The 23,227-nt window shown below is 44.0% G+C and overlaps 1 protein-coding gene across 1 annotated transcript in view; it reads right to left on the bottom strand.

Annotated features, from left to right (window-relative positions):
- CWF19L2 (CWF19 like cell cycle control factor 2) overlaps window positions 1-23,227 on the bottom strand; it is a 410,652-nt gene that overhangs the window by 252,921 nt on the left and 134,504 nt on the right. Inside the window, exon 10 of the mRNA XM_082245347.1 lies at window positions 4,188-4,286. Within this exon, the coding sequence (XP_082101473.1) occupies window positions 4,188-4,286 (99 nt within the window). The remainder of the gene's footprint in view (window positions 1-4,187; window positions 4,287-23,227) is intronic.

The raw sequence follows: 23,227 nt of genomic DNA, 5'->3' as shown, positions 1-23,227 counted from the left end.
TCAATTACAGCCTGTGACGATGGATCAGGGGCAGGGCCAAGCTGTGCTGTGTCAATAGACAAACAGAGGATGGCTCCGGATCTAGCCCACACAAATGCCTTTGAGCAAGGATCAGGGCTACAGAGCTGGTAAGTATAACCTGTTTGTTATTAAAAAAAGAAAAATTATGTTACAATCACGTTAAACTGCAAAGTCATCTGGATGGGCAAATATTATACCATCTCGTTCGGCAGGCAGTACCACCACCGAATACCACTCATTCAAGTAAACAGGGCCTCACCACAGCACTGCACACAGTACAGACAGGTATAAAGTACAGAAACCAAACAAAAATGAGTCGTCTGCAGATACCGGCAGCAGTTTTCTGCCCATAACCCCTTCCCCCACCAAATATTAAACAAGACTGTGTAAACGCACAGTAATAAGATTACATTAAGATTAAAGTGTATGTATGTTTAGTATATCAGGCATTATGAAACACTAGTAATCTTTATTTGAATCTGAATAAATATTCTTCGCCTGAGATCCTGTCAGTAACAGCACCACCTGTTGCAGGTTGACAACCCTAAGTCACTACCTTGCAATTGTCAGCATCATTGTCAGCCTGCCTTGCATGCTCCTATGTTGAGCCTTAGGAGGATCTAATCAGATCTCCAGGTAAGAAACTTTTCAGAAGAGGAAAACTGTATATAGTTAGGCATGATGCCAAACATCCAAACAAACAATTCAGCCAATCGCTCACTCCGAAGGGGAAGACTGGTGTGCTGCTCTCCTCAGGCAGATAACTCCAACATGGGTACATAAAAGAAAAGAAAACGGAGGCGCAAACACCTAGTGCATTACCCGTGGTCACTGTTTATAAAATTTTAATAAAATGCCAAATGCATACTCACAGACATGAAGATATTAAAATCGTGTTACAAGAATCCATCACACATGAATTGGAACATGTCCTTGAAGATAGAACCGCTAACGCGTTTCTGGAGTCAAGCTCCCTTCCTCAGAGCTGGTCATACCAGTAGCAGATCAAAATATATATAGTAGCTTCAATTGAAATGGTTCATCCCCCCCAGAGGGAATGGGCAGGACCGTCCAGTGCAACAAAAGGCCTTCTCCGCCTTAGATGAACATTAACCCTCAAAATACCAGTGGCCACTATCTAAAAACCCAAATGGAAAAAATCAGGACCCACAGGATCATGCAATGTAAACCAGGGAAGCAGAGCCAAAACCCATACATATATATACATATGAAAACACATAACATTTTGTGTCATGAAGTTGTAGTAATGTGTGCACACTCTGGGTGGGAGCTCCTACTGATAGGCAGGTTGATGGGTTATGTGTATTGTGTTGTAGGCTTACCCATCCAAGATCTCTCTTGTAGCCCTCCCTGTCTACCGATAGTGACATGATGCCAGAGCCTCCGCCCTCTCTGCGCCACCGACCACCGGTCCCCGCACCTCCAGAGCCCCTCGCGTGCCGAAGTGAAAACGGCTCAGCGATCGCTCATGATGTCCAGAATGCATTCCCCTCGGAAGGATGTCGCTTCCGGGTTCTGGAACGCACGCCTTCCGCTCTGGGCTCCGGGACCCGTGTCGCGTCACTTCCGGTGGGCCGGGGCAGAGACTCAGTGCCATTGGCTCCTAGGGGATTGAATGAGTGTTTGGATATTACAGCTGTTATACGTTGATTGCAGGTTTAGCCCGTCCCATGGCTTTGGTCAGGAGGGATCGAAGAGTGATGACCACATCAGGAGGGGGGGGGGGGGGAAGTGAGAGGTGGTGAGTGAATAGGAGGTGCGAGAAGGAGGGTGGGTTTTGGGGTACAATTATAGTTTAGGAGATTCCACCAAGTGGGACAGGCTTTTGGGTATGAGGACTTTGGGTGGACTTGGTCCACAATATTAAATATTATATATTTTATAATTATTAAATACACATTTGATGGCAGTCCCAGTGATAACAAGCCTTCAGCACATTCATTATTCTAATGGTTTTAAGATGTTTATATATTTTAGCTGTACATGCATAGGCCACTTGAATTATGCAATATTATCATGTATCATTTTATATAATTTTTTTTTTTTTTTTGTCCTCATTATTTTAAAATTACGATACACGTTTATATATATGATCATTTTTCATCGAAAATGCAATGACATTAGTACTGCATGCTAACAAATTGGAACACCACATGGTACACTAGAGTTGGTGAACTCTAGCCGGATTTGTGTCCAAAAAAAGGGAGTTAAAGGCGCGACTGTCCAGTGCGCAATAATATTAAAAAGAAGGTTCTTTACGTTTACCATTTCCATTTATATATATATATATATATATTTATTTTTATTGTTATAACTATTTTGATTTATTCTCCGTTCTGTCTGGCCCCCCGTTAGCCCAACACCAGCACTTTTGATTGATTTACTTATGAAACATCTTGTTTTTTTGGGGGGCATACTACAGAGTCCCAAACAATATAGGGAAGAGTTCCAAGTGAATTAATGAATTCTAGTGACCCTTTTCTAACATCTGGTGCCACTCTTTAGCTCAGGCTATTGGCGTTACTGTTCAGACATAAAAGCTAAGAGAACACAGTTGATAAAGTGACAATTCTATACATTGATCTAAGTCACATCTGGTGTCCTTTTTTGGGGTGCAGCTCATCCCTCCAGCCGATCGGTGGCAGGCAGACGGGCCGGGGATCGAGCGGAGGTTGTTTACAGGTTCCCATGGCTACAGACAGAGGCGGGCCGTACACCGAGTCTCTGCCCCGGCCCACCGGAAGTGACGCGACACGGGTCCCGGAGCGCAGAGCGGAAGGCGTGCGTTCCAGAACCCGGAAGCGACATCCTTCCGAAGGGAATGCATTCTGGACATCATGAGCGATCGCCGAGCCGGTTTCACTTCGGCACGCAAGGGGCTCTGAAGGTGCGGGGACCGGTGGTCGGTGGCACAGAGAGGGCGGAGGCTCTGGCATCATGTCGCCATCGGTAGACAGGGAGGGCTACAAGAGAGATCTTGGATGGGTAAGCCTACAAACACAATACACATAACCCATCAACCTGTCTCTCAGTAGGAGCTCCCACCCAGAGTGTGTACACATTACTACAACTTCATGACATGTATATATATATATATATATATATATATATATATATATATATATATATATAGTTTTTGGCTCTGCTTCCCTGGTTTACATTCCATGATCCTGTGGGTCCTGATTTTTTCCATTTGGGTTTTTAGATAGTGGCCACTGGTATTTTGAGGGTTAATGTTCATCTAAGGCGGAGAAGGCCTTTTGTTGCACTGGACGGTCCCGCCCATTCCCTCTGGGGGGATGAACCGTTTCAATTGAAGCTACTATATATATTTTGATCTGCTACTGGTATGACCAGCTCTGAGGAAGGGAGCTTGACTCCTGAAACGCGTTAGCGGTCCCATCTTCAAGGACATGTTCCAGTTCATGTGTGATGGATTCTTGAAACACGATTTTAATATCTTCATGTCTGCAAGTATGCATTTGGCATTTTATTCAAATTTTATAAACAGTGACCACGGGTAATGCACTAGGTGTTTGCGCCTCCGTTTTCTTTTCTTTTATGTACCCATGATGCCAAACATACTAGAAAACTGGATTTTTGGTTTACATAAACTTTAGGCTGATTTAAAACATTTTAAAAGTTTTTCAGGAGCATTGTACATTGTGAAGCACGGCCATGCTTTTGCTTTGGCTACTACCGCTTTGCATTGGGTTAATATTCACAAAGAATGGTGCTGCACCAGAACACACCGCTTTACTGCAATGTGTACTCAAGAAAAACCCCCTTCTGCATTATCTGCATCAGTCACCTCTGCACAGTGCTTCATTCCTCAGTTCCACTTTCTTTCATTACAGTGAGATGCAGGCGCTGAGCTATGGATGTGGAGCCGTCAAAGTATAGTCTGCCTAGCAAGTGCTACAGATTAAGGCATTTCATACCTTGCTTTTTAACATCTAAACTCAAACCACACAGATGTATTATTTACAAGGACGGTCAAGTTTTAAAAGATAAAGATATTTAAAAGTAACACTTCTACAATTTCAAGTTGATATTCTAATTTGTGCTTTTTCATTGCCCTTTCCTAGCAATAATTATTTTCTTGCTAGCACAATCGCCCTAATTGCTGGAAGCCATGCCTTTACCTCTGATTTCTCGCTTTTGACTTTCACCGGAGCTTGTGCTTGGTTTTGTCTCTGCTGGCGAGCTTCTTCCAACTGAGCTCGAAGTTTTGAAGCCAACGTCTGCAAGACCAAAACAATATTTTTTAAAAAGTTAGAAAATAAAATCAAATCACTCCAAAGTTCAAAAAAGATTCTCTGCAAACTAAAGTAACATTTAGACCTCAAGTAGAATTGATAATAAATGCCCAAAAGCATCCAGTATGAGCATCTATTTTTCCAAATATATATTTCCGAAAAGTGTATCTCAGTAGAGATACTGTTATAGGTTATTTTTGCTGGATTTTGTCTTAACTTCTTGTTGTACGCTAAGAGTGTTCAATTTGTTTTATTTTAACCAGAATTCTACTGAGCTGTAAAAAGGAAATCCAGACCAATGCTCCTACAGGTATATAGGATGGGTCCTATAGAAATACATAAAATTAGTGTTTAACCATTCTCACTCAAAATGCCTTATGCTGAGCATACGTTATTAAATGTCTTCCCTTTTTCTAAATGCAGAGATTGTAAAAGTCAGAACTCTCAAATTCAGCTGTCACTAACAGCTTAGGTCCCTACTAAATATTGTGAAACAAGAGTGGTTCCTTATACTATCATCACAATCTACTATAACTGATATGCAGCCTTATTAGGATAATAAACCTTCAGCCTGCAGATATAACTGCAGCCTGAAGATGGCAATGCACATCTTATTAAAACTGTAATTGTCAGATACAAATACAGTATTAAAAAGAAAAAAAATAATATATATACACACACTATATTACCAAAAGTATTGGGACACCTGCCTTTACATGCACATGAACTTTAATAGCATCCCAGTCTTAGTCGGTAGGGTTCGACATTTGCAGCTGTAACAGCTTCAACTCTTCTGGGCTATCCACAAGGTTTAGGAGTGTGTCTACGGGAATGTTTGACCATTCTTCCAGAAGCGCATTTGTGAGGTCAGGCACTGATGTTGGACGAGAAGGCCTGGCTTGCAGTCTCCACTCTAATTTATACCAAAGGTGTTCTGTCAGGATGAGGTCAGGACTCTGTGCAGGCCAGTCAAGTTCCTCCACCGCAAACTCGCTCATCCATGTCTTTATGCACCTCGCTTTGTGCACTGGTGTGCAGTCATGTTGGAACAGGAAGGGGCCATCCCCAAGCTGTTCTCACAAAGTTGGGAGCATAAAATTGTGCAAAACGTCTTGGTTTGCTGATGCTCCAAAAGTTCCCTTTACTAGAACTAAGGGGCCAAGCCCAACCCCTGAAAAACAATACCATGCCATAATCCCCCCCCCCCCTCCACCACCAAGTGATTTGGACCAGTGCAAAAAGCAAGGTCCATAAAGACATGGATGAGCGAGTTTGGGGTGGAGGAACTTGACTGGCCTGCACAGAATCCTGACCTCAACCCGAAAGAATACCTTTGGGATGAATTAGAGCGAGCCAGGCCTTCTTGTCCAACATCAGTGCCTGACCTCACAAATGCGCTTCTGGAAGAATAGTCAAACTTTCCCATAGACACAATTCTAAACCTTGTGGACTGCCTTCCCAGAAGAGTTGAAGCTGCTAAAGCTGCAAAGGGTGGGCAACCTCAATATTGAACCCTACGGTCTAAGAATGCCATTTAAATGTGCATGCAAAGGCAAGTGTCCAAATACTTTTAAGAATATAATGTATGTAAGATAGAAGTACCTGAACAAGATGGGACCTCCTTCCTATAAACCAGGTTGTGCAGTGTATCATAAGAAGAAACAATGGCTGCCTCCACTGCTGTGCAGGCAATACCTGAGGAAGGGATAAGCCAATCATGCAAGTATAGCGGCTGCACTGCCGGATATTAAACATTAAAGTCTGGGAAAGCCAGACCAGCCAGGTGGGTAGGCAGTTTGATGATATCCAGTGGCACCCAAGGAGTCCGACTACGCCACAGAAAGGCGCCACAGATAGAATCTAGTTGCGCAAAACATTATTATTGTCAAGTTAACCAATGTATACCAACACTGCTAAATATGTCTTGGGCATATAGACATCAATTCTGATCACAAAAGTGAAGAAAATCTTCAATGATGCCCAGATATGCTTGCATTAATGGTGCTTGTTAGCATGCTTGAACTTGGAGGTTAAATAGTACCCTTATGCATGCACTGAAGTATGCCAATGCTGTGGACTTCAGAATATATTAGTGTATGTCTGAAGAAGCGTTCTGATACCCCTACACATAAGACCTAAAGAAACAGCCGATCACATGACCCAATCTGTCCCATTCCGTATCCCTTGTGTTTTAACTCCACCAAAAGCTTTTGAGCTGTAGTTGATGGAGGGGTCACATCAAGGACAAAAAAAAAGTCAATTGTCAATGTTCTATTCCACTACATTCTTTTAAATCCCTTGGGAAGTAAGGTCTTCCTATTTCATTTATTGTTCATTTGTCATTTCTAGTCAGAAATTCACATTCAGTCCTCAGCAGCCATTTAAAAGGAATTTTGTTTCTAATTTAGATGCATTATTGTTTTATGTAAAAAGCAGCATTATGTAAATTTGTAGTTGAAGTAAGCAACCAATCACCGTGCACCTAATTGATAAGCAGCAACAAACAGCAAACATTTACTCATTACTGCCAAGTATGCCATATAATTAAACTATTAATTTTGCAGTTATGTAGGCAAGCGATAGTGTGTGTTATTAGTTTACAATGCACCCTGGAGAGATTCTATGATTGCAGAAAATAACGAAATTAATAAAAGTGCAGAGAAGCAGGACAAATAATGTCCTTGCTTCCCCGCATTGGCACTTTGTTTACTTTTATACTTACTCTGTTAATTGAGTTAAGATGTGAGTCTTGTTGTGGTGTTGGATGCAGGGTAGGCCCAGAAGCCACGTCAGTCCTTGGCCACCCTGTGTGCTGAACACCAAGCAAGGGAACTCACTGATGGTGCCATGATGAACTGTACTGACCTAGCTGGAGGGCATACCTTGCCGTTTCCCGTCGCCAATAATTAAAGAAGAACAATTTTGGATGAATTCTCATATCGAAGTATATCTACTTAACCACTTGCTGTCTGCCTAATGTACATGTACTGCAGCAAGTCGGCTCTTCTGCACGAAATCACGTACCTGTACATCATTTCGTGCACGCGCGCCCGCGGATCCGGCAGTGGTCAGATTCAGTTTAGATCCGATCAATTATAAGGTCGAGGCCAGCGCTTTAAGGCCTGGACGTGACGAAAAGGCAGAACGTCCTGTACCTGTGTAATGTAAACACAGGCACAAGAAATGATGCAATCTTCCCTCCTGGAGCCCTTTTCGGTTACAGTGTGGGAAGAGATAACACCTACTGTGAGTACAAGCACTACTTTGTCTCCAGAACACATAGATACATTTAACCCCTTGATCGCCCCTCTAGTTAACCCTTTTACTCCCCGTCACAGAGTCACTAGGTACAGTGTACAGATTTTTTACTGATTACTGTATTATTGTGATGCTAAATAGCGTTAGCATAAGTCCCAGATAGGGAATATGTTACGGGTACCCTAAACCTAATAACGTTTTAACCCCTGGATCCCCCCCAGTTAACCCTTTCACTGCCCTATCACAGTGTCATTAGTAAAGTGTACAGATCCTTTTTCTGATCGCTGTATTAGTGTCACTGTTGACGCTAGATAGTTAGCATCAATCCCAGATACTGTCAGATTGCCCGCTACACATTCACTAATAAATTTTAACCCTTTGATTGCCAGTAAAACTAACACTACATACCTCCATTACTAGTATAGTGTCTGAACGGATAAATATCTTCGATCAGATCAGAACTATACTAGCGTCCTCAATACTATAGTGTTCTCAAAAACGCAGCGTTAGCAGGATCACCTGGCAGCACTTTCAGTTAGCACCTCCCCCCTCCAATCCAACAAGTGCAGTGTCAGTAGCTCACTGTCACTTCTGATACACAGTACACAAACCCACAGCGTTAGCAGAGTCAGGCCTGATCTCTGCTAGCGCTAGCAAGTACATTTTTTTTGTAGCAGTTCAAACAGTCCTTGACAACCAGGTGCTCTTTCACCTGTGAGTCTCACTAGGTACCTATAAATTTAGTGGCCAAAAACTCCAAACAAAGGTACACTAATGAAGAGGCCTACAGATGAGTGCGATAGGGATAGGGAGTCCTCACTGTCAGAATCTGGCTCAGTACAAACAAGCCCTGCAGTAACACTTGGTGACGTGGCGAGTTCCATAGTTTAAGCTGGTGCGGTGGCTAGCACAAGCAGTGTCCCACAGCCACCAAGAATTCAAAGACAGGCCCGTAGAGTTCATAGTGCCCTTCCTGATGCGCTTGCAAATCCTGATTGGGAGCCCACCACTTCTGCAGCGCCCGTACTTCCCCATTCCCTGGCCAACCCGGAATTCAGGTGGAAACAGAAGATTTACCTCCCCTTCGTTCTTTTTAACTGTTTGTCACGGAGCATCTGTACGGAGATCTGTATAAAGCAATTTATTTACCATTCAATTTATCGCTGCAAACCCAAATTTGACCCATGCCACACAAGTTGGATAGAAACCTATAACCATTCCCAAATTTAAGACCTTTCTGGGCCTATAACTCAACATGGGCATTACTAAAAAGAGTGAGTTGCGGTCCTATTGGTCCACTGACCCAATTCATCATATGCCTGTTCTCTGCTGCCGTCGCCAGGACTAGATACAAGCAAATCCTGCGGTTTAACCTCCTTGCACTTCAACGACAATGAACTCTGTCAGGGTGACCCTGGATTTGATAGGCTCCACAAAATTCAGCCCCTCCTAATTCACTTTAACATAAAATTTGCAAACTTGTATTTTCCCTAACAAGTTGTCTGCGTAGATAAGTCCCTGAATATGTTTTCTGCCCGCTTGCTTTCTGACAGTTTTTTCCCAGCAAGCGTGCCAGATATGGGGTCAAAATGTAAAAACTCTGTGACAGAGCAACAGGTTATACATATCGTTTTCTGGTTTATGGGGAGAAAATATAGCAGCTTGGAGCCCTATGACTGCCCAGTCTACATAGGTAGCAACGGCAAAATTATTTGGGACTTGGTGTCACCTTTATTTGGAAAGGGGTACCATTTATACATGGACAATTATTACACAAGTGTGCCACTTTTTAGCCATTTTTTTGATTCTGGAATTGGCATATGTGGCACCATGCCACATAATTGTCGGGGCTTCCCCCCAACAGCTTGTAAATGCCCCAGAGAGCTTGCTTGAAATGTAAAGAATTGCTTGCAGTGAAGTAGAAAGACAAACGGAAGGTTTATGTCCTGTCTACCCTTCACGTAGATACGACAGTCCAAACTGCAATGGTGACTGGTGTTGTTGAGAAGCCCCTCTGTGTCCAAGACTACAACCTTAACATAGGAGGGGTGGACTTCAATGACCACTTGATGGCACCGTACTTAGTTGCCTATAAGGCCAGATGCTGGTACAAAAAAAAAAGTGTCTGTATATTTATTCCAATTGCCTCTGCTGCACGCTTATGTAAAGCGTCAGGAAGAAGTGGATCCACGCTTAAGCGTCAGGAAGAAGTGGATCCTTCCTAAAATTCCAGGAAGAGATCATCACAGCCCATTTGTTTAGAGAAGGTGCTATGGTCCAATTTCACAATCCAGATGCAGTGAGCGGCAATTTCGAAATGTCCTCCCTGTTACCCATACCCAAAGAGCACCCTAAAAAAGATGTTCTGTCTGTAGCAAACGTGGATATAGGCGTGACCACCGCTATTTTTGTCCCTCCTGTCCTGGCCAACCTGGTCTCTGCATCAAGGACGTTTCCAGACGCTACCACAAACGAGTGCAGTATTAGTATAGGGTACAGCACGGCACAGTCTAGGGCACACTTTCACAAATGGCCTCGAACAATGTTAGACGGCAATCATATTTTGAGAGACCCTAGCCAGAAACGTTTAAATTTTTTTTTACAGTTACAAAAAAAATGGAGAAAAAAAAAGCCAAAAATAGTTGTCATTTTATTTAATTCATTTTCTGTTCTTACTGTTTTACTGTGCATTATAATATACTGCTATACTGTAATGTTTTATTGTTAACCAGTGTTTGCTTTGCAGGTATGCCCATCAGCTGCAGCACTGATTTGTTTATCCTGACAGCGACAGCGTTTACTTTCAGCATACGTAAATCAATGTTTTCATCGCTGTAGGAAGTGATTTCACCACCGCAGTTAAAAAAAAAAAAAAAAAGAAGAGCATATATGGTGAAGCATAGGGTATGGGGTGGACACAGAGGGCTGATCTTCCATATGCTTTACCATATATTTTTTTACAATTTTCCTGGCAGAGATTTCTTCATCCACATTGATTGATGTGAATAGAGGAATCTGTTATGTTCTTCTTTTTCGTTCAGCCCATGAGCTGAACGGAAAAAAAAAAGGAAAAAGCATGTATGCCCATAATTCGAAATGGGTGAATGCAGGGCGGTCTAACAGTGGGCATACCACACACTTTCTAGCAGATTTCTTTATCCATATCGATCCATGTTTATGGAGAAATCTGTTAGGTTGAAAAAAAAAAAAAGAACATTACATCGCTGGACGTTGAGTGGTTATACCAGGATGATGCCTGCAGGTTTAGGCATCATCTTGGTATTATTTTTTTCAGCCGGCAGTCAGGTTTCAAAGCAATCCTAGTGGAATATTAGCCGCTAGACTGCTTTTACAAGCAGTGGAAGGGGACTCCCCTCCACTCCCCCTCCTGCCACCTTCCACGGTTTTCTCAGGCTCTCCTGTCCCCCCGGGTAACCCAAGAATGCAGCTGATGGTTCCGCCAGCTTACCATAGAGATGATCGGAGACCAGAACGGCTCCAACCATCTCTTTGACCTAAGATACTGGAAGCTAAAAGCATTGCATCACTTTGGTTTCGCCAGATAGAAATAGCGCCATTTTTAAATTGGGAAAGCATCTTATCACCGATCTTGGTGTGGTCAGATGCTTTAAAGGCAGAGATCCAGAGACTAACAGACCCCAAATTTTTCAAAAAAGAGTACCTGTCACTACCTATTGCTATCATAGGGGATATTTACATACCCTGTGATAACAATAAAAGTGATTAAAAAATAAAAAAAAGAAATAAAATAAAAAAGCAAAATAAATATAAAAAAAAAAAGCACCCCTGTCCCTCCGTGCTTGCACGCAAAGGCGAGCGCAAGCATAGATCTAGTGTAAACAGCAATTGCACCATGCATGTGAGGTATCGCCCTGAACATCAGATCGAGGGCACTAAATCTAGCAGGAGACCACCTCTGTAAATCTAAAGTGGTAACATGTAAAGGCTTTTAAAAATGTACTCAGCTTATCGCCGCTGCACGGGAGTGTGCAATTTTAAAGCATGTCGGGTTAGGGATCTATGTACTCGGCATAAGATCATCTTTTATATTTTACAAAACAATTAGCAATATATTATGTTTTTGTGCATTAAAATTTAAAAAAGGTGTCTCCCCCCCCAAAAAAAAATAAAAAATTGCATTTGGAAAATCGCTGCGCAAACACTGTGTGATAACTTGGGGGTTCAAAGTAATTTTCTAGTAAAAAAAATAATAATTTTTTTCATGTAAACAAAAAGTGTCAGAAAAGGCTTGGTCTTCAATTGGTAAGAAGAGTGGGTGATGTGTGGCATAAGCTTCTAATGTTGAGCATAAAATGCCAGGACAGTTCAAAGACACTCCAAGCTATTTGCCAAGATGCATGTTAAAAGTCCATGGAAAAATGTTATGTTTTGCCAAGTTTTTGAAAAATTACAAAAAAAAAAAAAAAGTTTTTTTCTTTTTTTACACAAAGTTGTCACCTAAATTATATATTGCTCAAACATGGCATGAGTATATGTGGAATTACACCCCAAAATACATTCTGCATGCGTGAGACTTTTTGGCAGTCTACCCACGTACAGGACCCCGAAAACCAATCCCCATCTTCAGGCTTTTTAAGGGCGTAAATTTCTAATTTCACTTCCTCACTACCTAGGACAGATTCAGAGGCCCTAAAATGCCAAGATAGCACAAACTCCCCCCCCAAATGACCCCTTTTTGGAAAATAGACACCCAAAGCTAATTGCTGAGAGTCACGTTGTGTCCATGGAATATAATGTTAAGATAGCACAAACCCCCCAAATGACCCCATTTTAGTAAGTAGACACCCCAAGCTATTTGTTGAGAGGCATGTTGAGTGTTTTGCAGATCTTGCATTTTATCACAGTTTTAAAAAATTGAAAAAAGAAAAGAAAAAAAATTATTTTCCTTTTCTTTCTTAATTTTCCAAAAAATTGTGGCAACAAGGAGATCTGCAAAATACTGACCACCGTACAGAAAATGGGTCATTTGGTGCTATCTTGGCATTTCAGGACCTCCGAAACTGTGGTAGTGTGGAAGTGAAAATTAGAAATGAAGTGAAATTAGAAAATTAACGCCCTTAGAAAGCCTGAAGGCGGTGATTGGTTTTCGGGGGTCCTGCCAAACTGCCAAAAAGTCTTACACGTGGTATCCCCACACTCAGGAGAAGCAGCAGAATGCATTTTGGGGTGTAATTCCACATATACTCATGGCAGTGTGAGCAATATATCATTTCAATGACAACTTTTTGTAAAAGAAAAAAAATAAAAGCATTTTTTGTTTTTTCCAGAAACTTGTGGCAAAACACAATATTTGATGGACTCAACATGCCTCTTAGCAAATAGCTTGGGGTGTCTACTTTCCAAAAAAGGGTCATTTGGGGGGGGGGGGGGGGAGGGGTTGTGCTATCTTGGCATTTCAAATGTAAAAACTACCTATGTTTACATTTGACAATTTTTTTTTCACACAACGAAGGAAGCACAGGATGGAGGTTTCTAAGTGCCACTGACCATCATAGCAAGATTGTTTTGAGGGAGTTTTAAAGTGCCACTGATCACCAATAATGAGTGATGGGTGGGGGTTAAACCCCAATCCCCCTGAGTACCAGTTCGCAATACCCCTTCATTACCAGGCCATTTTTACGTTTTCAGTGCTGTGCTAGTTTGACAATAAGGCCCCTTTCACACTTGTGCGACCTGAAAGTAGTGCGACTTTGACGTGACTTGAAGCAATGCCTATGTAATCTTGAGGTCTATCGACCTCAAGTCGCATCAAAGTCAGACCAAAGTAGTGCAGGGACTACTATGAAGTCGCACAGATATGAACGGTACTCACTGGAAATCATGGGGTATGACCTGTCCTGCGACTTTGTAGTCCCAAGTTGCACAAGTATGAAGGGGGCCTACAAGTCATGCAACACTGTATCCAAATAAATGTAACTATTTTAGAGCTTTTTTTTTTTTTTGGAGGTATACAATAACCACTGTGATTTGTATTTTTATAATAAAAAGGCAATATCGAAAAATGGTATAAAAAATAGCAAATAAAAAATACCAAAGACAGCACAAACGCCCCGAACTTATGCCTTTTTGGAAAGTAGACACGCCAAGGGGATGAAGAAACATGCTGCTTTGAGGTGAATGAAACATGGAGGAAATGGTGCACTAGAAACACCACATTATTATATTTAGGCCCAAACACAGAGGGAGGAAGAGGCGGAAGGGTTTATGTACAGGTCACACAGTTGGTGGATGGAGATAAGGGGGTTAATGTTCAGATGTGCAGGATAAAGTGGTGATAGCATTATTATACAGATCAGAGACCGGATAGAGTTCAGATTACATATCACACTCAGCGCAGAGGAGTGGGGTGAAAGGGTTAAAGAAACAATCCCACAATCAATGAAATCTCTAACCTTGATCTGTTGCTGCCTCTGTTCTGCTGATAATAAATGATTCCTGCTGATAATGAATGATTAAGTCATTATGTTCACCTTCCTCACTCTCAATGTTAGGAGAGGAAGGGACAGGCTCACAAAAATCAACAGTACAGTGTTTATATTCGTGATCAATGTGATTCGTCATCACAGCGATCAGAAGGTAGAGAGCTGCTTGGATTGGCTCTAAAAACTGTTGTTATAGGCAGATGAGACAAAAATTGGATTATTTGGCCTCAATACCAAACGATTTGTCCAACACAGCTCATCATCCAAATAACACTATTCCTACAGTAAACCATGGAGGTGTTAATATCCTGGTATGGGGGTGTTTCTCTGCAGCAGGAACTGGAGCACTTGTCAGGATAGAATGAAAAATGGTGGGGGCAAAATACCGTCAAATTCTTGAGAAAAATCTGCTGCCCTCTGCCAGAAAGTTGTCAATGGAAAGAAGGTTCACCTTCCAACATGACAATGACCCAAAGCACACAGCAAAAATTACCACACAGTGGTTGGAGAAAAAGGTGAATGTCCTTGCATGGCCTACACAGAGCCCAGACTTTTCCCCATCGAAAATCTGTGGAATGACTTGAAGACTGCAGTCCACAAACGGTTACCATCAAATTTACCTGAACTTGAGCAGTTCTGCAAAGAGTAGGCAAATATTGCAAAGTCTAGATGTGCATAGTTAGTAGAGACATATCCAAACGGACTAAAGGCTGCAATTAAAACAAAATGTGGTTCAACAAAATACTGACACAAGGGGGTGATCCTTTTAACAACCCAGTGATTCTGGTAATATAGCCTCATGCATTAAATTATTTAAACTATTTATGTATTTGGATGTTTTGAGCAAGCGCTGTTCATTTTTATATATATTCTTTTAGTCAACTCAGTGATTCCGTTTTTGAATTTTTTTCTGACATGGTGTTATATCTTTCACTTGAATGTTATAAATTGCACTAGTAAATACAGCTGGATAAAGCAAAAACTGTGTCTCTTGTGTCTCAACAAAATGTGATTATTTCAAAGGGAGTGATTATTTTCTATACCCAATGTAAATACAAACTAGACATGATAGGTCTCAAACAAAACAACTAAAGACGATATCTATCCTTTGATGGTACTAAGAGCCTGAGTCATCACCACACCAGACTGAAAAAAAGCCTAAATGCACCCCATGGTAACTGTCAGAGATAAAATTCACAAACATCACACCAAGCAAAACAGGATTTCCATGTACAATGGTACACCTTCTTGGTGGTTGACTTCCTAGCCTGGAGGAATTACAGAATCGAAAACTCGTTACTCAGGATTTGGGCTTCAACAGTCATTTCATCCAAACCAGTGGCCATAAAGCATGATGGAAGATGGGGACGCTGCAATCGCAAATCTAACCGATCTGGAAGAACCCTTGGCTCCTCTGCCTAGAGATTTACAATGCGGACAGAACACGTTCTCCTATGCCTAGCAGATGCATTTTAAATCAACAGTTGAGGAAGAAGCTGAAGTGGAGAGAAGGCATAGATCAGTAAAATTGATCCCAAGCAGCCACCCAATCATCTACCGCAACTGTCTGAGGACCCCTTGTTTGGGAACAAACCTGTCCAGTGTGCGGTTTAATCGGGATATCAAAAGATCCACATCGGGCATTCTGCGGCGTAGAAAAGTCTCTGCTATCATGTCTAGGCTAGGATCCCATTCCTTTAGATTCAGAAGCTGATGGCTGAAAAAGTCCACCTGCAAATTTTCCACCATGAGAATTTACACAGGGGATTGGGTTGGAATCTAAAGTTCCAAGAGATTACTGGGTCTATTTCCTCTAGAGCAGTGTAACTTTTTTTCCCTCCTTGATGGTGGTTGCTTGCTACAGCCTAGCCAATTTAGGCAGACAGACCGGTGTAGGAGAACTTTGAAAGGCTCAATAAGACAGCTTACATGTGTGGGCATATGTCTGCCCACATTAGAGTGAGCCTACGGATCAAGTGTCGGTCAGCAGAACTTCTCTGCAAAAAAATGGATTTTTGTAAAATCTTACCGTAAAATCCTTTTCTCTTAAGCTCATTGACAGACGTAGTCCTCGTTGATTAATAACAACTCGGGTTATACTGCCCTCTACAGGAGTAGGACTAGACAGGAAAGAAAACGTTCTGGCCACACCCTAGGGGCAGTCCCAGAGGGTATATCCTCTCACTTCCTGCTACAGCAAATCAGTTATGTCACAAAGCAGTGTTTAGAGAATTTTAACCCAACCCAACTCAAAAACAGAGGGGCGGGTACTACGTCTGTCAATGAGCTTAAGAGAAAAGGATTTTACGGTAAGATTTTACAAAAATCCATTTTTCTCTGTCGCTCATTGACAGACCTAGTCCTCGTTGATTAATAACAACTCGGGACGTCCCAAAGCAGTACCACAAATGAGGGGTGGGATAACAGAAATCAAAATCCAGAAGGCCCAACCGGAGCCAACCAGAAGCATCAAGGACTCATCGAGCAAAAGGATGAGACCTAAGTGAAACACCCAATAACCCTTGAGGTAGACCAAAAGTCTCCTCAGATTGCGGCCTGCAGAACCTTGCGGCCAAAAGAAGCATCTGACGATGCCATCATACCAACTTTATAAAATGATGTAAAGGTATGAACCGACGATCAAGTCATCGCCTTGAAAACCTGGATCGCTGACGCCTGATGGCGGAAGACCCAGGAGACACTAGGCGCCCGAGTAGAGTGCGCCTTAACAGGGAACGGAGGATTCCGACCCTTATAGAATAAGCCTGTACCACCGTCTGACTGGTCCATCTAGATATGGTCGCGGCAGAAACAGGCAACCCCTTACAAGGGCTATCCGTGATCACAAAAAGTGATTCCGTCTTACGAAAACAAGTTTGTAGTAGTCAAGTGTATCCTTCTGAACCCCATCCAAGGAGTGTAATGCAAACTCCCAAGGAATGGCTAGTCTTAGGACACGGGGAAGGTAACACAATATCTTTATTCAGATGAAAACTCTGAAAACCACTTAGGAAGGAAGGATGGATCTGGAAGAAGAACCACCTTACCCCTATGAACCACCAGATATGGGGAACGTCAAGATAATGCGGCCAGTTCTGACACCCTGCGTGCAGAAGTAATGGCCACCAAGAAGGCCACCTTCTGGGATAATGTAAGCAAGGGAATCTCCCTAATATCTTCAAAGAGAAGTTTCTGAAGAACTGACCACACTAAATTAAAATACCAGGCGGTAAGGATGCGCACACTGGCGGAGCCAGATGTCGCACCCCCTGGATGAAATTCCGCACCAAGGAATGATTCGCCGGAAGCTGACCCTTGATAGTGCTTAAGGACAGTTTCTGCTCAACCCCTTGTTGCAGACAGACCAAGATTCGGGTCACCGAATAGGTATGTGGGGGAAATCCAAGAGATTCACACCACGCAATATAAGACTTCCATGTGCTGGAAGTCGCTTTCCTTGCTTTAATTAGAGTAGGAATAACTGAAGCTGACACTCCCTTGTCCTTCAGTACCTGGGTCTCAATGGCCAGGCCCTTAAGCCAGCGATTGTAAAGCAAGATGGAAGATCGGTCCCTGAGACCGCAATCCTCCCTGAGAGGAAGTCTCCAAGGAGCGTCCGCGACTAGCCTCACCAAGTCGGCGTACCAGGCTTGACGAGGTTAGTCCGGAATTTCCAGAATAACTGGAATTCCCTCCACCTCGATCCTGCGAAGAAGTTCCTGCAGTAACTTGAGAGGATGGAAGGTATGCCGTAGCGGATACTGTCCCCACGGGGCGATCAGCGTTTCTGCTGCGTCCGCTAGAGGATCGCGGTGCGAGCTACAAACCTCCGCACTTTCCTGTTGAGCCAAGGTGCCAACAGATCCACATCCGGGGTGCCCCAATGAAGGGACAGCTAGTGAAAAACCTCTGGATGAAGAGGCCATACCCCTTGATCCAGAATCTGATGGCTGAAATAATCTGCCTGCCAATTCCCCAACCCTGGAGTGAACACTGCGGGGAGATCAGGAACAAACCGTTCCATCCAACGAAAGATGCTAGTCGTTTCGATGGCCACCAGGACACTCTAAGTGCCCCTTTCTTGACATAAGTCCCGACCGTGGCATTGTGCGATAGGATCCGAATCGGGCTGCTCTAGAGCTGCTCGGTCCAGTATATCAGACAAAATCTGATAGCTCTCAGTTCCGATACCCTTATTGGTAACCTGGATACTATCGGAAAGAATGACTTCCCCTGGTTGAGCATCGAAGACTCCCTGGTCCGCTCGCTCAACCAGATCCGATTGTCCAGGGAATCGGAATTCTGATTCCATAGAAAAGAATCTCCTTCAGGAGAATTCAGTTATGAGACTGGGTATACGGTGCTGCCTCTAAGAAGGCCACCAACAGTCCCAGCCAATAGACGGACAGCAACATCCGAATCGTTGACTGAACCTTCTGGAGTTTCTCCGCAAGAACTCTCTTGCCCAGGATGTATCCAACATTAGGCCCAGATAGTTCAGTCTCATGGTGGGAACCAGGGATGATCTTTGGGAAAGCGAAAAAACGCTGATGTCCTGCGATGATGGGGATATAAAGATAGGCATCCTAAATGTCTATGGACGCCAGGAAATCCCCCTGATGCAGGAAGGCCACCACTGTACGGATGGACTCCATCTTTCCCCAAGTCCAGAAATTAGGACGCACCTTGCCCTCTTTCCTGGGCATTGTGAATAGGTTCGAATCGAACCCCTAAAACCATTCAATGCTAGAAGGGAAGAATCGCACCGGTGGAAGTGATTGAAACTCGATCCTGTATCCTGACCGTATGACCTCGCGAACCCCTTAGTCCGGGGTTCTGGCAAGCCATGGATCCGGAAACCGGTGAAGACATCCCCCCACCCCAGAGATGGGCAGGGGCGCCTCAGGCTTGGCTGAGCCGCACTCCTTATCGCCTGCCCTCGCGGAACGAACAAACTCTTTATGAGCAGAAAAGGAAGGTCCTCGTTAGTTACGAGGTCCTCTTATCCTAACAGTCTGTGGCAAGACAGTGCTCTTGCCCTCAGCACTGCAGGTGGTACTGGAAATAGCAGGGGTTTGTTCCAAAAACGACCCCATATGGGTAAAGGAAAATCCTTCACCCTTCTGGTAGGCTAACAAGTACCAAAAAGGAATCTCAGTCTCAGCTACCTCTGCCGGTGTAACCCAGACGGACACCACTAGTGCATCCACCACTTTTGTGCTATGGCGGAGGCAGAAACGTTCTCCTCACTGCTGAGGAGACATTACCTGAGACAACAGCCCCATAAGGGGGACCTGCAGCTGCATTGACCAGCTCCGAATCCGTATCTGAAGTATCAGATGAAAAATAGGGGTAGGCGGGGGTCGCTTCTTGACCCCCGTCCTGACAGGCCACCTCCACCCGGGATACCAAAGACTCCAAAACTGCCGATAATGCATTAAAAACAAGTGAGGTACTGGAGGGTCCTGCGGCCACCTTGAGGGGATCAGGTGGGGATACCTATGCAGCAGGGTCAATGATTATACAAGACATTTGCCAGCGACAAAAAATGACAAAGTAAAAAACTTTTTTTTTTTTTTTTTGTATCCCCCAGTCGCAACAGCGCCCCTCAGTGTTACCTGCCTCTTTGGACCCCACAGAGAGAGAGAGAGACCCCAAGGCTCATCCCTGATGCACAGAAGTTTTCATCAGCTTGCTCAGTGCTGTCCTGTTACAGACAGGAAGTCTTTGGCCCTTTTTCCTGGGTAAAGGAGGCGGCTCCGCCCGTTAACACGCCTTCCGGCGCCTCCCCCTGGCTCCACGAGGTGTTTGGTCACCTCAAACATGGCCGCCCCCATGCTGGAGACATGAGGCTACGCCAATATGGCGGCCTTGTGTGCTCTGCAAGAAAATGGCGGAGTCCTGTTGGGATATCGGCGACTTAGCAGCGGCCTGCGGTAGTGCATCGGCCCTCCAAACTTCACCCTGGATGGTGATCAGCCTGGCCGGCGGTACCGGACCCTGGCGGGCCGCATGCGGTCCATAGGCGTCGGAAGGCAGCCTGCCCTTGCTGGAGGAATGCGATCTGGACTGCAGTATACATGCATAGACATCGCCCTGTGAACACCTCTGATAGGTAGGATACCTTATGCTACCACAGTATATTCTAGTACTGTCACTGACTTCAGTCATCTTTTTTTTTTTTTTTTTTTTTAAATGAAATTAGATTGTCAGCTCCCAAACCAAGCCTCCTGGTTTCTTGTTCACAAAAATCACACTCAAATAGGGGGATCTGTGACATGTATAGGATAGAGGGGAGACCCATCCTTACCGTTTCAGAGAAGGGCCCGCGTTCACCACAAACCCGTCAGGGGGAAAAGGGGGAACATACTACTCACCATACCGGAACCAGGCGGGCGCCAACTCCTGACAGTACCCCTCTCCACCGGGGTGGGAGGGCTGTCGACCAATACGGACGCCGTGACTCATGGTCTTTGGCGTTTTAAGCGAGACGTTTAACTCGCAGGGTCAGTCCCCGTCCAGTGGGACTATGTCGCGGCCGACCCAGCGCGGAGCTATGGCCTGCACGCGCTCGTAGGCTGAACTGGGGTGACCACTGGATCTCAACATCCAGCCCGTCGCCCAGTTCAGCTTACTTGCTTGAAGATCTCACAGGAAACTGGAGAAAAAAGCTGTCTAAAAAATCTTTCTAAGAAAAAAATCCTGCCAGGACCGAAGATCCTAGCAAGGCATCTAGGTCCTTACTCCTAACTAGACAGAAAAAAATGATTTGCTGTAGCAGGAAGTGAGAGGATATACCCTCTGGGACTGCCCCTAGGGTGTGGCCAGAACATTTTCTTTCCTGTCTAGTCCTACTCCTGTAGAGGGCAGTATAACCCGAGTTGTTATTAATCAACGAGGACTACGTCTGTCAATGAGCGACAGAGAAAAGTAAATTTGAGGGCTGCCTGTTGAGGGAAAATGCTTTTTTGGACCACCCCTGGATGCCTTTATCCAGAAGGTGACTGTGGAGAAGAGCACACTCTTACCCCTTAAGAAGGTGAAGGTAACTGGTCAGAAACCAGTGATGCTTTCAGGATCCAAGAAAAGTTCCTTTTGTAAACAACTAGCCTTGGACTTAAAGCAGAGGCCTTAGCCTCAGTTCTGCAAGAACTGGACCCCCAAGTCCTCTGTTCTGTAGGCACATCCTCCTCCCAGTGAAGGGGCGCCCCATTCCCACTGGGGGGGGGGGTTATCAGTTGGCCTTTGTGGGCACCTAGACTCAGGAAGTCGCAGTAAGTGGGTCTGCAATGTGGTGTCCAAGGGGGACAAGCTGGAGTTCCACTACTTTCCCTCTCCACCCTTTATGGGAAAGAGGATTCTCGCGGTGGTAACTTCAGATTAGTGCACACTACATTCGTGAGGAAGCCCACTGTGGTCTTGTGTGTCTGAAACAGCCCTGGAATTCCTTTGGGGAGGACTAATCCGCAGAAGATTCCTGATCCTCAGCAACTTCCACCTCTTCCTCATCCTGAGGAAAATCCTCCAATGCCTCACCCTTCATAAAAATGGGAGAAGGGGAATAAGAGTGCCCTTGTTTGCATCCTGGGCATTCTAAACCAGTGAGAACAGCTGAGAGTTGATCAAACAATCCAGAAAAAAAACTGCAGAAAATCCCTTCCTTGAAACTAAGAAACCAGAGGATTATGCACCTGTGGCAGTGAAAATATCAGATACCAGAAGGGCAGGGATTCAGAGTTAATCTGACCCTTAGAGAGTCATTACAGGGCTAACTGTGCAGGGATTTGGGAACCCACATCCTAGTCGTTCCCAGACCAGCCAGCTGAGTGGAGGGTCAGAACCAGCCACACACAAGTAACAAACCCAATCTTCACCAAGCATCGCAGGTGCACCCTGCAGGACCTTCAGGGATTTGACTACCCTCCAGGGAGACCACCCTGCAGGATCCAGTGCCAACCCGCAGCATGACAGGCCATCCTCACTCTTGCATGTGGATTCCAGGTACAGTCCTTTTTGGTCTGCTGGCTGTAGCGACCTGTCTGGATGAGGCACTTCCTTACCCCAGCAGTGTGTGAACTAAGCAAGAATTAGAGACTAAGCCCAGGAAAGAAGATCTTCAGGGATACATCTGTGGGCACATCCATTACCTAAGGGCACTAGCTAAAGTTGAGATGGCAGAGATGGTAGAGGTTATGCCTGAGTGGGGATTCCTGCCTTTTTTTGGCCAGTTTCCATTCACCTGAAGGTGGTAGCATAACTCAAGTAGTCATAAATATGAAGTCCTCTGTGTCCTATGATGCAAAATAATAAAATAAGATCACATTGAGATGTTTTTTTTGGGCTTTTTTTTCCTTATATAAAAAAAAAACAGTGGCTAATAAATACCACCAGAAGGTTATTATAATTATTATTATTAGAATAATTATTTTGGGTACACTATTGCATGACTAATTGTTATGTTACTGTCAAAATATCACAGCACTGAAGACCGAAAAATGGCCTGGGCAGCAAGGGGGTGCAACATGCTGGTATTGAAGTGATTAATCGGTAGAGTCCACGTGGCACAAAATGACATTGCACATGCACCATTACATCTATTTATTCAACCCTATAAAAATGTGTGTCAAAACCAAAATGGGGCTTCTGCAGATGTGAAGTGCTGCATCTGTCCCATTCTCAAGAATTCCTAAATGGAGACGCAATGGAGTTCCACTGAAGTGTGGTAATGATCTACTAGATTTTCTTAATGTTCAAAAAATTGTGCTAAATACAACTTATGGTGAATATTTTCACCTGTTTTTACAATTTCCCACATATTGTAATGTTACAAACCAGAATTAGACTGAAGTGACTGCTTCAGACAACATACTTGAAGTAGATATAAACCCTAACCGACTGACATCTAGTTTGCTAAAGAACTGTGTATGAAACAATTTCCTTTTTTAAAATGAAAAACCTTCTTGCATCTCAGTGCATCTGATCCTGTGCAGCCACGTTTAGCGCTTTTGAAACCTGCTTTTGCCTTCGAAGTGTGATCCACATCCAGATCAGTCTTCAAAGAGCATTTGACAGGCATCTGGGAGGTGCTGTATCATTCTTACAGAGCAGTCCCATTCACTTGAATGGGTTGTGCTTGATGGGCTCTACACCCACTAAAAGTGGAAGAGAATATAGTTCTGCCATAGAATGTGTACATCCTCAGCC

This window comes from Pelophylax lessonae (genome assembly GCF_965119305.1).
Source record: "Pelophylax lessonae genome assembly, chromosome: 2".
NCBI lineage: Eukaryota > Metazoa > Chordata > Amphibia > Anura > Ranidae > Pelophylax > Pelophylax lessonae.
This window is presented reverse-complemented; position numbering and strand designations above follow the sequence as displayed.